General features: G+C 40.6%; 1 protein-coding gene across 1 annotated transcript in view; it reads right to left on the reverse strand.

The window, feature by feature from the left end:
* Positions 1–18847, reverse strand: part of LOC126198489 (protein kibra) — a 222641-nt gene that overhangs the window by 66406 nt on the left and 137388 nt on the right. Inside the window, exon 3 of the mRNA XM_049934862.1 lies at positions 18299–18393. Within this exon, the coding sequence (XP_049790819.1) occupies positions 18299–18393 (95 nt within the window). The remainder of the gene's footprint in view (positions 1–18298; positions 18394–18847) is intronic.

Here is an 18847-nt window from a genome sequence, read left to right on the forward strand (position 1 = left end):
TTTTTTTGTTATGAAAACATGTGACAGCAGAAAGGTCAAACTGAACGCAATTTTTTTTATTTTCTCTCCATACGAAAAATACCATTACCATACACAGTTAGCAACACACACAAAAAAAAATAATTACCCAAATCGATCCAACCATTCTCAGGTGATGATCTTTCACAACTGATTTTAATTTCCAACTTTTCCGGTGGATTTTCAGAAAATTTTCTTTCATACAAACCTTGTCCTGACAATAAAGAACACAACACAAAAAATCAACCAAATCGGTCAAGCTGTTCTCAGGTGATGATATTTCATACACGCTTTTATTTATATAGGCGTCTGATACGGTTTGGTGTAGGAGGTACAGCGAGATGCCCTTGACTGTCCTTTGCTGTCCAGTATGGGATCCTTACAAGATAGGACTACGAAAAAGTTCCAAGAACGGCAGCTCGTTTGTATAATCGAGAAATAGGGGAGAGAGTATCGCGGATATGAAACGGAACTTGATGTCGCGATTATTAAAACAAAAATGCTTTTCACTGCAGCGAGTTCTTTTCGCGAAATTTCCATCTCTAACGTTCTCCTCCGAATCCAAAACATTTTGTTAACACCCACAGACATTGGGAGAAATGATCATCGTAATAAAACAAGAGAAACCAGAGCTCACACGGAAAGATTTAAGTTTCAGTTTTTCCCGTGTGCTGCTAGAGAACGGGCCGGCGTATGAATCATGTGAAAGTGTACCATGAACTCTCTGCCAGGCACTTGAATGCGAACTGCACAGTAATCATGTATATGTATTAAAAGTTTAATGAAAACGTTTAATGAAAAATCGAACTACAACTTGCTCATTACCGGTTTCGCTTGACTAACAAACATCTTCAGGTCGTGCTTCGTAAAGAATCAATGTCTGCGTGCAATGTTGGCCACAGCACTGTCGTTACTACGAATAACTCAGATTATTGTGAGTTACATTTAGTAAAGATGGTGTTATAGTCAACACCGTACTTACGTACTGCAGACATGACCTGAGGATAAATCTGAGCTCATACACAGGTTTACCGCCAGTCATTCTTCCCACGCACTGCTCGCCAATGGAAGGTTCAAACGGTTCAAATGACTCTGTGAACTATGGGACTTAACATCTGTCGTCATCAGTCGCCTAGAACTTAGAACTACTTAAACCTAACTAACCTAAGGACATCACACACATCCATGCCCGAGGCAGGATTCGAACCTGCGACCGTAGTGGTCACGCGGTTCCAGACTGAAGCCGATCTACAGATGTAGATATACTGAAAACAGTTTTCGATAGTTTTGAGTTTTGCAAAGGCAAGCTGAAAAGAAGTCTCTGAATTTTTTATTTGAAAACTCTTGAAGCTTTTTAAACGCAACAAACTTTATTAAAATTCCACGTCTTTATTCTTCATACCTACATATATATTTCTCAACATAGTCACTCTGACGATGAACACATTACTCCCAACGAGAGACCAATTTATTGACACCATCACTGTAGAATGCTTGACTTTGTTGATGGAGCCACAACTTCATTTCTGCTTGCACCGATTCATTATTATCCTGAAACCCGCGATGGAATTCTTTAAGTTTCGGAAACAGATGAAAATCGGATGGAGCTAAGTCGGGACTGTATGGAGGACGACAGATGACGGTGAAATCCGCGGCGTCGGACTGTTGCAGATCTCGCAGCGCTCGTGCGTGTACTGGCATTGTCATGGTGAAGGAGAGGGTGCGCAACATATGGACGAACTCTTCCAATTTGGAACTTGATTATAGTACGTTGTTTCTCACGTGATACACGCTACAATTTGGAGCCCTCTAGCGGCAGCGGGCTGCAAATACGTAGACACGAATAAAGACGTACCATGTTAAAACGTTTGTTTTATTGAAAAAGCTTTAAGAGTTATCGCATAAAAAATTCGGATGCATTACTTTTCAGCGCGCTCTCGTATTTTGTAAAGAATGATAGTTTGCTTACTGCCCCTACAATAAAATTATCTTTAATTTTAGTAGGGTCTCCATCCATCCTCTGAGGGTCGAACTCATCTCTCTCCGTTGATGCTTTTTGGCGGAAAGCTTTACTATATGCGAGTTTCATTCACAAACTGTTTCGGCGGTCACACCGTTATCGTCAGGTAGTTGATGTCCTTTTTGCATAACTGCCGTTGATGACACGCAACGGCGATTTCTTTCAGCATTTCGCGAGGCAGCCGTAATGGGTAAGGTTGCGTCCTCCATGTGCACGAAGTGCTTCTGGTAATTACGCCGTGTCGGTCGAAACGTGCCGTGATTATACATATAAAACTTGTGACTGACGCAGATACTGTACTATTCTCACTAGTAGCGCTTCTATAACCGCGTGGAACGTGAGACAGACAGCTGTGACGAGCAGCGAGCACGCACACACATTCCGACGCCTTCGCCCGCGCCGCGCCGCGATCTGCCGCAGCCACCACACGCGCTCCTCGCTGCCTCCGCCTCGGCGCCCACGGGCCTTTCCCACAGCTGTTAATGGCCCACACGGCTGTTACGGCTCTTTAAACGCATCACGGCCAAAGCGCTACGAGCTAATAGTCCTGAGAGTCTGTGTGTGGGACACATGCGCTTAGTGCTGCTGGCTCACGCAAATATTCGCACACTCACTTGCACGCCCACACCGGCCCAGCAAGTGGCGAGGGCAAACGCAGTGACCGTCTACGGCAGCGTTTCTTACTTATTCTCTTCGATAAACGAGACCATCGCTTTTTATGTACACTTTTAATGTGGGAGTACCTTGTTTGTTTCTGTAGTATGCTTTTAATGCGGCATTACGCAAACGTTTATTTGGAACAAAAATTACACTGTTATGCAGATGTTTTTTTTCTGATTTTCAGTTCCACAAAATTTCATCGGGTTAGGAATAAAAGTGCAGATTTCTACAGGGAGTCTGACAATTATAAGTACAAAGCAAAGGGGAGAGTAGAGAACATTGAAACAAGTAAATAACCCCAACCAACATCGGTCCGGAAGCCAATGGTTTCCCCGATATGACAGATTACGATTAAATACAAGAATCTTGTAATAGAGTCACCTACAATCCAAATCCCAGATAAGAAATTGAGGAGAAAATACATTACAACAAATGTTCCACGCAGCCAGCATCCAAAGAGGACAAATAGACTGTTGTGTTATAAACACGATGATGGCAATGGTTTAATACTCAGCTAACTTGATGTCGTAATTCAGCTAGCTGTTGGCGACAGCACTCCCTCTACTTATTTACGAGTATTCGTGGAGGGAATAAGATCGGAGTTACCTTTGCGAGACTTTTTTTTAATTGGTCACAATGAATAATCCCTGGAAATGAGAACGTTAACCACTTTGATTACCTGATCTCGTGGTTTACATTATTAAATTTTTAACAAGAGATTTAAAATGTGTAGCAAACTGGATACTGATTCTGGATTTGCGGCATCGGCTGCTGCATTTCAGCTATAGGATGTCCCTCTGCATACCTCACAGCTTGAAAACATCGGATCCCTATAACAAGCGGTCATCGTTCTCAAACACTCCATTGTTGAGTGAAAGTTATCAGGGACACATGGTCTTAAAGTATACGAAGCCACAATAATGTCTTCTCTTATTAAGCTGTAGTGTTACAGGGTTTGCGACACAGCATCTGGAAAGATTATAAGACTAAAAAGAAATCATGACAGAAAGCGAGACTTGGTGCCACTTGTTTGGAAACTGGCTTATCATCATGATCGTGGGTGGGCTTTGACACTATAGTGTAGAAAACACTTTCAGAACAGTGTTGCCCCCGCCTCGTCCACATTAGTCACACTGACAGCAGAAGTTGTGCAGTTACGTTTAACGCAGGAGAAATAACTACATTACGGAAAGTATCAAGTTTCCTACGACTGCGTGCGTGGACCACTTCGATGACGAGTTTCATTGCTTACCGAATTCAGGATGCGGTACTTCTTTCTGCTGTCCTGATAACAGGGTCTACAGTGTCTGCTGTTTGTTACGTATTCTCTATCGATTTTCCTCTTATGAGCAAAATTACTTTCCGCTGAGCGTAAGGAGAATTTTGCCGGATTAGTTTTCTACTGTTTCGCCGAGGTATCTGACCAAAGCAGATTAAAATGCTGAATAAAAAATAGCTGAATACTCTGTGAAGTACAAGACAACTGAAGACGAACATTTCACACATTTCACAAATGGCGGGGAGCGAGTCGGATTTGGTTTTATGTAAGTAAACTCTCTTACATTGAAAGGGAGCGTTGGAACGCTGTACAAAGGTAGATGATGGCGGTCAATGCGGGATCTGAACCGCGAACATCCTAATGACCAATTCCAGCGCTTGTCTCCTGCAACACCTCGCTCGCACATTACAGAAAGTCACTTACATACAGTATTTACGAATTGCCTCATTCGCAACGAACTATTAACCTGAGCACTAACGGCTTCCATATCGCTCGTTGGCTGCTTCGGTGTCAACGTACCCTGTAACAACTCAATTGCCATCCACGCGCCACAAAAAGAAGGCAGTATCCATTAGCTTTCGAGGGACGACATTCGCAGCAAAATTTATTATTCAATCAGCAATCGTTAGATGCGCAACCACATACGCGAGCATTAGCTAGAAATACAGGGCGGTCAAGTGCAGAAACGCAATAAAAATTAAAGGAACGCCGCAACGGCAGGTCCTAGCGATAAGCGGCGCTGATTGGCCCATAAAGAAACGATGCACTTCTTTATGGCGGTGCTCCGTTAAACACAGTAATACTGTTTTTTTAATACGTTAAATGATCCAACCGCGACTATAATTACAAATCTGACGATAACTGCTAATAATAGAAATGGTATGCGATTAAGTCTTGCGCAACGGTCGCTTATAAGCGGGAGGTCAAAATTAAACATTGGACGCCGGACTGCGCCACCATAATCAGCAGCGGTGAAGTGCTGTTTATTACCAAGTTATTACTGGCCACCAAGGAATAGAACTGATGAATCAATTAGCGGTCGCAAATGAGAAATCGATCCCCCGCTTTTCGGTTAGACACTCCTCCCGATATTATGGTTAAGAAGACCTCTGGAAATAATGGCAAGTATAACGAATATGTGACAAAAACTAAAAACATATAAAAAGCCGCAGAACACATACTCAGAGAGGGGCTTTCAAACAGTGTATTGCAGCTTCCTAGAGCGTCGCAGCCTCACACCAGGGGAATTTGCTTTACTTGCTTTCTGAGTAGAGGGACAACGTGTGCATTAGTAGTGGTATCTATCGGCCCGGCAAGTAATTGTTATTAGTGTGTGGCAGCACGGTAAATGACAGTCGAATCGCACTACGTGACTCATCTGTTTTTTTACAGTAACAGACAGTCTAAAGGTTCGTTTTATCGAACGCAGATGGTTTTTTATTGTTATTTGTCTTCTGTGGTTTTTCTCTGTCACCAACGACAAATTTTTACATGTAAGTACAAAACCTGACATTTCAGATGTATCATGCAGTTCTAAAGGCAGGAAAAGAAGAAAATGTAGGAACTATGACAACAGGCACTTGAAATTCGGTATTACGTGTACTATTCTTGAAAATGAAGAACGACCACAAACTATCATTTGTTTCAATGTCCGAGCTACTAAAAGAATGCTTCTGAATAAAATAAGATGACACTTGGTGTCAAATCACGGTAGCTTGGTAAACAACGAGAATAATTTTCCCATATGTTAAAAGAAATTACGGGAAGTCCTACCACCTACTCCTCATCTCCTTCTAGAAGATGTTAAAACGCTGCAAGTGATAAAGAGTGTAGGTCGTGCACACTAAATATCCACCATAGTCTTTTACGTGAACGCCGATATGTGTAGAAATTCTGTGTATAGCCTACTTGTGGAAGGACTAGGTTCTGCCAACTGAATAATGTCTTCTACTTTAACCACACGCTGTTGGTTCTCAAGTTCAGGTGAAACATGTCTGCTGGGCACTGAACTACTCTCATACAGTGTCGTGAAAACACGAGTAAGCACTCTCGAAGTAGGTACTCTGCTGTTCGGAAATTGTCTCCTGTATTCTCTACAAGCAGCAGCAGAGCTTCCATTACGAAACTCTCACACATATATCATATCAGCATACTCGGCATGCGGCACACTTAAACGGTTCAGTTTAAGTGATCACCAAATCACAATTACAGTTGAAAAGTTCAGATATGTAAACACAAACACATCTTAACAACTTGAGCTTCAAAACAATTATGACAAACGGTAAATAAACCCATAGCAAGTGGAATACCAACACGTGAAATGAAATCTCTGTAAACAATAAAAAGTGGGCGCATCTTATACGGAATGTTTGATTCGAACTAGTCTATACTATAAGTTTCTGAAATATCTGCTATTCCTCCTGAAACACCCCGTATATTTCTATACAGCAACGTCGGACTGGAAACTTACCTGCCTGCGAATTGCGTCGGATTCCAAAGTGCAGGGAATGTGCAATCAGCTAAGAATAAAATGTGCAAAAATCTGTGTGCGTGGGAATCCTGTTCTGACTTGTCCAGTAATTGATGTTTCTCTTGGATTGGGAGCACGATAGTTTTTAGGGTTTTTCTATTTCAGCAAGTACTGAGGAAATGCTGCAGTCGAAGTCGGCTAGTCATAAAGAAAGTATGAAATTGGTTCACGAAATGCTGTGTACGGAGTAGTTAGAATATTCTGCGCCTTCATATCATGAATCGCGTAGGGGTTCCATTTCGAAGTTTCGAATATTGCTGTAAGGGTGGAAGAAATTAATCGCCATCTTGTCCGTATTCCTCGCATAAATGTAACGAGAAGAACACGCTAAGGGAAAACTACTCGTGGTATCTACTGTGTCCGTTAGACTGTCTTGTAAACCTTCAGGAGTAAGCGCAGAAGATGTGCATTGTGCAATGGATACCTGTTTCATTAGTAAAGGATCTCCACTTTTATCGAACGTGGTTTAGTGGCTTCATTTTTCTATGCTGAATAATCTTCAGTGTGCTGTTTGATTGTAGGTGTGTAGTGTGTATCTTATTTCATTATCAGACCGTTCTTTTAAGTAATTATTTAGATTCATGAAGTATTGTGCATTTTAGTTGGGATGTGCTATCTGTCTGCAGTGTGTATAGTGTATTTACCTATCTACATATAATTTTTTTCATATGCTATCTGGTTTATTATGATTCGTGTTTTTACTTTGTGATTATTATTGTCTTCGCCATGTCATACATTATTCAGATGGTATATGAGAAAAAATATCAATCAGGTAGGAAAATACACTATATGCACTACAAACAGATAGCACATCTGAAATGAAAAGCACAAAACATCATGAATCTACAGACTACGAATGATTCTTCTTTATCCGAATTGAACCGAAAGGACGCAAGAGTCGGACGGAGAGAGTAGCTAATTTTTTCAAAAAGCACTCATTCAAGAAACGTCGCAGATTTGTTTCTCGTGAAACTGGTAGTGAACCAACTTCTGTGGTTTTCGAAGCCTCGTTTGTTTCAATCACCCCACCGACAAACAATGTAATAAATACGGCTTCAACAAGGAAAGCACGAAATCATGGTTAATATTGCTGTCACTCTGGAATGCATTCTCTAGTCGGAAGCATTTCATTATTAGCCATTCTTACATCAATACGGTGAAAAAATCAAAAAGCAACTATAAAATGAAAAATATTAGAGACAGATATAGATTACAAGCTGGCTAAGTGTGTGCGTTACTTTCTAATAATAATCCCCAAAAAATTACTGCTAAGAACATCAAGATGAAGATTACTGAAGAGAATGACTGCACACGAAATATAAATTTAAAAAACATGTAGCTTACATAAAACCTGCTGAATGTAAATGAAAATCAGCATAATATTCAATCATTTCGCTGTGATGTACCCTTTAGCCCCAAAGCAGTTGAAGCATAGACTACACTCCCACTTTTTAAATTTTGAAATCGCATTAACATGTGAGCACGCGAATACAGGAAAGAATACCCAAAGTGCACGGAGGAAATGGATGGTATCAAATGCAAGCAAAAAGACTGAAACGGATCCACTTGTACTGTGATAGTAACAGCTCTTGCAGTCTTCATTCCGGTACCGCGCCTGTTCTATTGACAAGATATCAAGAGGCTTTTTACTGCAGCATCGGCCTCACCGAAGGTCTGGCCGCCGGGCGCAAGGGAGTTCCCGCGCAACGCACGTGACACGCGTGTTGCCTACTTGCCGCTCCCGAAGGAGCCTTCCGAGATGACAGGCAGCGTGAAAAAATTTCATTGATCAACGCTTGCAGCCCATGTTCGACGACACGCTCAGTGATATACTGCGTATACATGTCGCCACTAATCACTATTCCACATTCGCATACTAAGACTTATTTTTGCTGCATTCGATTACGAAGTAAAGTTATGTACATCCGCGCAAAATGTGCTAATGTAACAGCATCTTCGCAGACTTACGAAATCAGAATTATTTATAACGTATAAATTGAAGCCTATTCTTAATTTATAACCGACTGCAAGATATTTTTAGATTCCTTACACGAAACTGGAACCTGAATTTTATAAACTTACACATAAGAGGAAAATATTTGTTTCCTCTGTCTAGCAATTTACAGTTTTTAACACTTCCATAACAGTCAGTCTCCCTAAAGTCAAACTTGCGAAGACCCGCAATGCTCTAATTCGAATACAACTTGTATTCCTATTAACCTCCCCTGATATGTTCGCTACATATTATAGCAACATTTCATCAAACGTCGTTCAAATTATTTACGAGTAATATCTCTTGTAGGCAAACCAAAATTACGCGAAGTCCTGCAAATGGACCGAAGATTTTCTTTTGCTTTATACATAAAAGACCCTACGTGATTTTCATTCTTAACTAAACTGTTGCACCAGCATACAATTTACCAGTTCACTTTACGGAAACGCGAGTAATAAGCCTACAACTCTGTACTCCGACGCATCTGCATTTACATGCAAGAAGTGCAACCGTTCGTGATATAGCCTTATCTTCAGAATTTAGTTGTTTGTAAATATTCAGACATTACTTCCGGATGGGGTAATGATTAGTTTGTAATTGAAATGCATAGCATTTGGTCTTGTAGTTTCACCAACTACGTAACTTAGTAGCAAAGGCAGAATATTGACGTGACCGGATGGTGTGCAACGTTACAAGCGTATACCTAGGAGCAGAATAATGAAGTGACGGATAGCTAGTTGTATACAGTAACACCTTCTGTCCTGAGCATAGTTGTCATATCGCTCTGCTTCCTCAGCCGACGGTCACCTGTTAGTTGCGGACAATTGCCGCTCGTAACGTAATTGTTGTTCCTACATACTCTTTTTTTTTTGTATGTGCCGTATCTTTCTTTTTCGCTTTAGTAACTGCTTCTGGGATTCGGGACCGGGTCGAATCGACTTAGCGTATTAACAACGAGAGCCGATGTGCTGACGACCTGAGTGTAGGATTTAGGATGTTCCCACATCCAACTATGAGAATATCAGCCTCGTATTCGCAAATTTTGAAAAAAATAAAAAAATGAAAAGTGATATTTCTGAAATGCTTAGAGAATATCGAAGTCTATACCATATGTGAATCTCAGAATTATTACGTGATTTTTGTATGTGACACAGCCTTTACACTTCATACTTGTTACGAGGAAAATGTTGAGAAAATTTGAAAGGAAAAAACCGCTATTTTTCCATGCTTATACAGAGCTAACTGAATGCTACACAAAACTTTGGAAAGACACATTACCGGGTGAGCTATTTTGGAAAGCAACGAAAAAACGGTATTTCGGCGAGTTCAACAGTTTTAGAGGTATGATGCGATAAAATTGACCCTATTTCTCTGACGGGAAGTCGTCACCCGCATCAAAAATAATAATAAAATAATTCAAGGCTTAAGAAACAGTCTAGAGATCCATGCCGAACGTGAAGTCCTGGTTTTTCATAAGATTTTTGTAGGGAAGAGAGACTTAGAAGTGATATTCTATTGCTCCGTAGCAAGGAGCAATGTGGCGGCTGCTTGCAAACAGTTCAATGGCAACTTCGTCACTTTTGACCTGAAACGAAAGATGCCAACTAATTTAAATCACACTATAATTAGCACGCTTCGTCGGGTCTCTTCTAATGACAGGCAGACACGGTCGCGTACATGGGTAATCTCCATATAGAATCGTAAAATTCAAATAATTGTTACGATACAGTATCGCCATCATTAGGTGGATAAATTAAAAGAGGACTACCTAACAGTGTTGTTGTGGTCTGCAGTAAGAAGACTAGTTTGATGCGACTCTCCACGCTAGTTTAAATAAACACAAGAAGCTACATCCATTTGCACTTGCTTTCCATATTCAAGCCTTGGTCTCTCTCTATAGATTGTTATTTTCAGTATTCTTCTGCATCACTACATTTCAAAAGCTTCTATTCTCTTCTTACCTTAACTTTTACGCTCCACCTCCACGCAAGACTACAAAGACGCAACTGACAAATTATCCATTCCGTTCAACTGCTCTTCCAAGTCCCGTACTGTTTCTGATATATCCACAATGTCATCAGCAAACACCAGTGCTTTTATTACTTCTCCTTGAACTTTAACTTTAATTCTGTTTCCAAATGTCTCCTTGGTTTCCCTCACTGCTTTCTCAATGAACAAATTTAATAACACAGGGCAGAGGCTTCAAATCCTAAAGCGTACCATTCTGGAACTGCTGCAGCTCTTTCATATCCTTTGACCCTTATAACTGAATGTGGTTACTGCACAAGTTCGGAATTACCTTTCACTCTCTTTATTTTATATCTGCTACCTTCAGAATTTTAAAGAGTGTAGTCCAGTCAACACTGCCAAAGGCTCACTCTAAATCTGCAAACGCTGTAAAAGTACTGGTTGATTTTTGCAGAGAAGAGAACAGCGACCAGCCACTTTTAATAACATTAATTATTCACATAAATAGTGCCGTTACAAGTTTCGGACCGACAGGTTCAACACATTTATTGCTGTTTACGTTAGTTTTCACTTTTTATTCCTCTTTACGGCGAAAATTCCTCGGCGTGCCCTACCACCAAAACATGATGTGAGAAGTGTCCTGTTTGACTGTAAATGTACCTAATAACAATTCAAAACAATGTAAATAAATCATTAAAGCGAAACTGTTTTAGTTTTACATTACATACGTCTAAAATTCCGAGCAATTACATTGCAATGCTCGCTGCTCGTGTTTATGCAGTAGATTCATAAATCCGCTTGAAGAGGTTGAAATATATGTATACAAAAGTAAATCTCCAAAAGAACCCTCAATGAACAGACTGAGTTAGTCAATGCAATGTTTCTTCAAATTTCATTCACCTGTTTTCCTTTTTGAAACATATTTTAAGCATTTATTCCTTCGACAGTAACAACACGCAGACACTACCTCAACTTGAAACAGTACATAAAATATAACAGCTTGCTTAGTCGTGCATTATTAGAACAGTCTAACTGATTTAAACCTTCAACTAGCAATCGCATTTTAATATGATGTCCGCTGTCATAATATTTATTTACGTACTACTGTCTCTCATCATTTACTTTCTTTCCGCCGGCCGGTGTGGCCGTGCGGTTAAAGGCGCTTCAGTCTAGAACCGCGTGACCGCTACGGTCGCAGGTTCGAATCCTGCCTCGGGCATGGATGTGTGTGATGTCCTTAGGTTAGTTAGGTTTAAGTAGTTCTAAGTTCTAGGGGACTGATGACCACAGCAGTTAAGTCCCATAGTGCTCAGAGCCATTTGAGCCAACTTTCTTTCCAGTGTACACCGTAATATTTACGTAATGCCATTTCAGTAACATTTTTTTACAAATTAGCTTTTCTTTGTTTATCTTAATTATAATAAATGACCACTCACTGAATGCAAATTGCATGAAATGAAACTTTTATATTAGGTTCATTTCTAGTGTCACATCAATGTATCTGTGATATCGCCATCTTTGTAAGCATATTCCTATGTTACGAAAATGTGTGTGAGTGGTGCATTACACCATGTGCGTGTATATATATATATATATATATATATATATATATATATATATATATATATATATATATGCTTTGATAATCTTTTCTATTCTTCTACTGTAGGTGGTTCCGACGGTGGATTTTCATGTTGTGGTTTTTGAAATTGTAACCTGTCATTAGGCTCCTCACAATTTAATAGATTTTCAAAGTATTCAGAATAACAAAGCACCAGGTGAGGATGGGATAGTGGCAGAAATGTGGAAACTAGGGGGCTTATCCGCATGTCAGAAAATTCACAAAGTAATTAAAGACATTGGACAAAAGGAATCATACCCAGTGACTGGAAACACGCATTGATCCACCCTCTCCATAAAAAAGGAGATAAAACAGACACCAACAACTACAGGGGCATATCCTTGTTGCCAGTGACATACAAAATACTTTCTAAAGCACTTTTAAATAGAATAGAGGAACAAGCAGCACCTAATATAGGAGATTATCAAGCAGGATTTAGAAAAGGTAGATCATGTGCAGAACAGATTCTTAATTTAAAAACAATTTTGAGAGTGAGAGCTATACAAAATAAAAATACAGTAGTTATTTCGTAGACTTCAAGAAGGCCTACGACTCAATTGACAAACACTATTCCAGATACTTTATGAATCAGGGATAGATGAAAACACCAGAAGACTTGTTGAACAAACGCTCTCAGATACAACATCAAGAATTAAGTTTCAAGGCGAAATTTCTGAACCATTCAAAATCAAAACAGGAGTTCGACAAGGTGACGGACTGTCCCCAATTCTCTTTAACTTGGTTTTAGATAAAGTAGTACAAATACGGGAAAACACATTAAAAAACAGAGGCACAAAGGGTATAAATAAGCATGGGCCAAAGAAAGAACAAATTTGAAGTAAAATGTTTAGCCTTTGCGGATGATATGGCATTGATAACTGAAAACCGAACAGACTCAACAGTTATGCTTGATATGTTACACGAGATTGCTAAAAAGACTGGGCGAAAAATATCCTACGAAAAAACCGAGTATATAGAACACAAACATAATACAGAAAAGTTTATGAAAACAAAGTATGGAAAAATTAAAAGAGTTGATAGATTCAAATACCTGGGGGAGTGGATCCAAGCCAATGGACTGGATAACACAACAAATAAAGAAAGAATAAAAAAAGTTGGAATTTGCATATAAATTAACACAAAACTACTACAATAAGAAATCAATATCCATACAAGCAAAGATTAAACATTATAATTCAGTTATTAGGACACAAGCAACATATGGATCAGAGTGCCTAACACTGAATAAGAAAGGTGAATTAAGAGAACTAGAAAGAAGAGAGAGAGAAATATTAAGAAAAATTCTAGGTCCTGAGAAAAACAAGGAAAATAGGCGGATTAAAAGGAGAAATGAAGACCTATACAAAAATACAGAAAAGATCACAGATACAATGAGGAAAAGACGGCTAAAATTTTATGGACATTTAAAAAGAATGGAAGAAACACGGATTACAAAGAAAATTTTTAATTACGTTAGTAAGCAGAAAAAAACTATAGGATGGATAGAAGCAGTAAAGAAAGACGCAAACAAAATAGGTGTTACAGAAGAAATAATACGTGACAGGAATAACTTTAGGCTACTTATAGAAAACGCAAACTATGAAGAAGATGCGCCAAAACCTCGACCCAAGAGAGTGTGGACAGATGAGCAGAGACGAGCAGTTGGCGAGAAAATGAAGAAGTACTGGGAAGAACGGAAGAAAAAGAAACACCATAAGTCTTAAGTTGTATGCGGTCCATAGCTGGCCAAATTCATAATAAAAAAAATAAAATAAAATAAAAGTGCTTCATACGGTCTTTGCTACTGCATGAACACAAGCAATATTCATCGCCATGTAATGACGCGGGATTTTCCACGCAAGTAACGTAAAACTAAAACAGTTTCTAATAATTTATTAACATTGTTTTCAATCGTTATTAGGTACAATTACGTCCCAATGTCTTCGTTGTATGGCATCCCAACCCTTAGAAATTTTCACCACAAGGGGGAATAGAAAGTGAAAACTAATGTAAACAACAAGAAATATGTATCTTAACGAGGAAAGACGCCTGATGATGAACCTGTCGCTTTGAAACCGGTGTATGTGAATAAATAGCATTATTACAAGTGTCTGGTTACTGTTTTCTCCTTTACAAGAATCAACCAGTATTTTGTACACAGTCACGGTCTCACCATGTCAGTTTCCAACAAAATACCTATAGGTTTGCCTTTCTTCAGGCCATGTTTTAAGATAAGTTGAGATTGCCTCGCGCGCTCCTTCTACATTTCTCCGGATCAAAAACTGATTTTCCCAATGTCGGCCTCTATCAGTTTTTCCACTCTTGTCATTGTTTCGTGTACGATCAACATCCCCTGTTATAATAGTATTTGGTACTGTAACGAGGTAGGCAGAGTTAGCGGTCGAAGTACGAGGCGAGCTCGGCCGCACCTCGGGAGAGCAGGCATGAGCGGGATGTGGAGGCGGCGCGGACAGCGGAGCTCGGGCGCTCGCCTGATTGCAGTCGGATTTACGGCCGGAAGCGGGCGCAGCGCGGGGCGCGTGGCCGTGGGAAAGCGCTTTCCCCCCCTGCTCCCCTTTCTGGGTCGCCGCGCCGCTGCTGCTTCCTGCGCCCATCTGTCTGGCGGGCGGTGATGCAGGCGGCGGCGACTCGCGTCTGCGGCTCGTCTTGCTCCAGCTGACTCGGGACTTCCGCTGCGGGCGCATCTCGCTGCATTCTCGCTTACGACCAGCGCACCGGGATCACCCCTATCCGACCGTACCAATTGCTCTAATCCACTATCTGATCAAATATACCCGGACAGCCCTACGTAATGTGGAACTGACCACTAGACGTCACGAGAGGCGGACTCGCCAGTATAAAAGGAAGGGAGTGGGGGGAGTATTGCATTGTCAATAGAGAAATAGCAAAATGGGTCGGTAAGGAGAGCTCGATTTCGACTGTGGGCTGGTCACTGGACATCACCAGAGTATCATCAGCGGCATTTCAACCCTTCTAAAGCTGCCCATGTCGACTGATGGTGCTGTGGTTGTGAAACACAGAAACACGAAGGAACAACCATAACTAAATCAACGCCAGGCAGACCACACGTACTGACGCACAGGGATTGTCGAGCGCTGCGGAGTGCGGTTGTAAGAAATCCCGCGGTATCAGCGGGAGGAGTCACTCGTATGAGTTCCAAAGTGCTACTAACAGTCCAGCTAGCACAATTACGGTGCGTATGGAGTTAAAAGGAAAGGAGTGCAATGGTCGTGCAACTCTCCATCAGCGAGACATTGCAGATATATCTCGCTAACGCAGAGCTGCAAGCTGCAAAGGACGCTTGAGCTGATGCAAAGGACGACGGAACTGGACAGTGGATGACAGGAAACTAGCAGAGGAGACAATTGTAGTGCGAGAGAAAGAGAGGGAATAAAAAGTGAAACATAGTCGACAGTAATAGAACAGTGCTAGGAAAAGAGGAAAGGGGGCGGAGGGGGGGGGGGGGTGGAGCAATAAAGAAAAAGAGAAAGTGGAAAAGGGTGAGAGCTGGTGATAGTGAAAGACAGAGTATATGACAATGAGACAGACAGTAACTGTGAGAAAAGACAGCAGCAGCAGTAGGAACGAAGGAATAAGGTATCAGCAGTAAGAGAGAGCAAGAGGGGGACAGTGTCAGTAACAGGAGACTATAGTAGTAGGACAGAACGAAGGGGACTGTAGCTGTGACAATTACAGACACAGAGAGTTAGTGGCAATGAATTCGGCTAAATAAGTAGTGAGAAAAGTCAAATAGGAGTGGACGGGTATGAGCGACTTAGAGCGATGGACTAGGGTGTGTGAATGAATTACAGTTTGGGGAGCTTGTGGGAGTTTGAGGTTAGCTGCACGTTAAAAAAGGCACGAATATATTCGCGTGCCAAAATACTTGGGAAAATTTTTAAAGGAGCTGAGGAAGGTAGAATGAGGCAGCCGTTACCCTAGTTTTCACTCAGAGACTTTTAAATAATCAGGAACAGTTTTGCATTTTTTGTGCTCACCTACGAGCATTTTCCCGCTGGTAATTTTTGAATCAGTTGTTAGACGATACTCTGATTATACATACGTTTAAATATTGGCACTGAGCGTCGTTTCCAAAGTTCACACTTTTTGGTGAGTGAAACTTCTAAGAATATTTCTTAACATTTTAATTTGTTGTGGCCCGATGTTGTGTCAAAAATGCACCCCACTCTTTATGTTCCTTTAATCTGAATTACAGATATCTGATTATGGTAGTAGCCAAAACGGCGCAATAATAAGGAAATTCATTTAACGATCTACATAGGTCGTTCTTTAATATACATTGGGTATCTGCAGCTTAGTAAGCAGAAGCATGTTCTAATGATCGCGCGAAGCGGAACGGAGAGTTGGTAGAATGAGGCAGCCGTTACCCTAGTTTTCACTCAGAGACTTTTAAATAATCAGGAACAGTTTCGCATTTTTTGTGCTCACCTACGAGCATTTTCCCGCTGGTAATTTTTGAATCAGTTGTTAGCTGATACTCTGATTATACATACGTTTAAATATTGGCACTGAGCGTCGTTTCCAAAGTTCACACTTTTTGGTGAGTGAAACTTCTAAGAATATTTCTTAACATTTTAATTTGTTGTGGCCCGATGTTGTGTCAAAAATGCACCCCACTCTTTATGTTCCTTTAATCTGAATTACAGATATCTGATTATGGTAGTAGCCAAAACGGCGCAATAATAAGGAAATTCATTTAACGATCTACATAGGTCGTTCTTTAATATACATTGGGTATCTGCAGCTTAGTAAGCAGAAGCATGTTCTAATGATCGCGCGAAGCGGAACGGAGAGTTGGTAGAATGAGGCAGCCGTTACCCTAGTTTTCACTCAGAGACTTTTAAATAATCAGGAACAGTTTCGCATTTTTTGTGCTCACCTACGAGCATTTTCCCGCTGGTAATTTTTGAATCAGTTGTTAGCTGATACTCTGATTATACATACGTTTAAATATTGGCACTGAGCGTCGTTTCCAAAGTTCACACTTTTTGGTGAGTGAAACTTCTAAGAATATTTCTTAACATTTTAATTTTCTGTGGCCCGATGTTGTGTCAAAAATGCACCCCACTCTTTATGTTCCTTTAATCTGAATTACAGATATCTGATTATGGTAGTAGCCAAAACGGCGCAATAATAAGGAAATTCATTTAACGATCTACATAGGTCGTTCTTTAATATACATTGGGTATCTGCAGCTTAGTAAGCAGAAGCATGTTCTAATGATCGCGCGAAGCGGAACGGAGAGTTGGTAGAATGAGGCAGCCGTTACCCTAGTTTTCACTCAGAGACTTTTAAATAATCAGGAACAGTTTCGCATTTTTTGTGCTCACCTACGAGCATTTTCCCGCTGGTAATTTTTGAATCAGTTGTTAGCTGATACTCTGATTATACATACGTTTAAATATTGGCACTGAGCGTCGTTTCCAAAGTTCACACTTTTTGGTGAGTGAAACTTCTAAGAATATTTCTTAACATTTTAATTTGTTGTGGCCCGATGTTGTGTCAAAAATGCACCCCACTCTTTATGTTCCTTTAATCTGAATTACAGATATCTGATTATGGTAGTAGCCAAAACGGCGCAATAATAAGGAAATTCATTTAACGATCTACATAGGTCGTTCTTTAATATACATTGGGTATCTGCAGCTTAGTAAGCAGAAGCATGTTCTAATGATCGCGCGAAGCGGAACGGAGAGTTGGTAGAATGAGGCAGCCGTTACCCTAGTTTTCACTCAGAGACTTTTAAATAATCAGGAACAGTTTCGCATTTTTTGTGCTCACCTACGAGCATTTTCCCGCTGGTAATTTTTGAATCAGTTGTTAGCTGATACTCTGATTATACATACGTTTAAATATTGGCACTGAGCGTCGTTTCCAAAGTTCACACTTTTTGGTGAGTGAAACTTCTAAGAATATTTCTTAACATTTTAATTTGTTGTGGCCCGATGTTGTGTCAAAAATGCACCCCACTCTTTATGTTCCTTTAATCTGAATTACAGATATCTGATTATGGTAGTAGCCAAAACGGCGCAATAATAAGGAAATTCATTTAACGATCTACATAGGTCGTTCTTTAATATACATTGGGTATCTGCAGCTTAGTAAGCAGAAGCATGTTCTAATGATCGCGCGAAGCGGAACGGAGAGTTGAAGTAGTCGGTACTCACCTCGAGGACGTCTTGCGCCGTCTGCAAGTAGTCCCGTAGCATCGCCTCCTGGATAGCTCGCCACTCGAGGCGGGGGTCCTCCAGCTGCGTGCATTCTGTAACCACGGATACACATTATAGCGGGCAAGTGCTCAGGAACAGAAACAAGCAGATAGCGGTACAATTGAATCAGCGGATTCCCTCTTAGATAAAGTATCTCTTGAGGTCCACTGTGATACGATGTTACTTAGTACACTATCGATGTATTCCGTATCCTCTAGAAAGAACTGACAAACTTGTAGTGAGAGGTGTGTACACTAAATTACAAGTATATAATAATAACATATAATAATAATTTCGCACCACTTTTCTCCCCAGGGAAAAGTGACCTACAGTTTTACGTGGAAATTGAACCACAAGTCGTTTCTGACATATCTCCACATCGATGAGAGGTGAATGCTAAGTTAAAAAGTAGAGTGAAAAATCCGAGCCGCGGGCGAGATTCGATCCTGCGATCTTTCACCCTCTAGGCACGCACATCACCGCTACACCTCAATGCCCGACACTGCG

Source organism: Schistocerca nitens, chromosome 8, assembly GCF_023898315.1.
Source record: "Schistocerca nitens isolate TAMUIC-IGC-003100 chromosome 8, iqSchNite1.1, whole genome shotgun sequence".
Lineage (NCBI taxonomy): Eukaryota > Metazoa > Arthropoda > Insecta > Orthoptera > Acrididae > Schistocerca > Schistocerca nitens.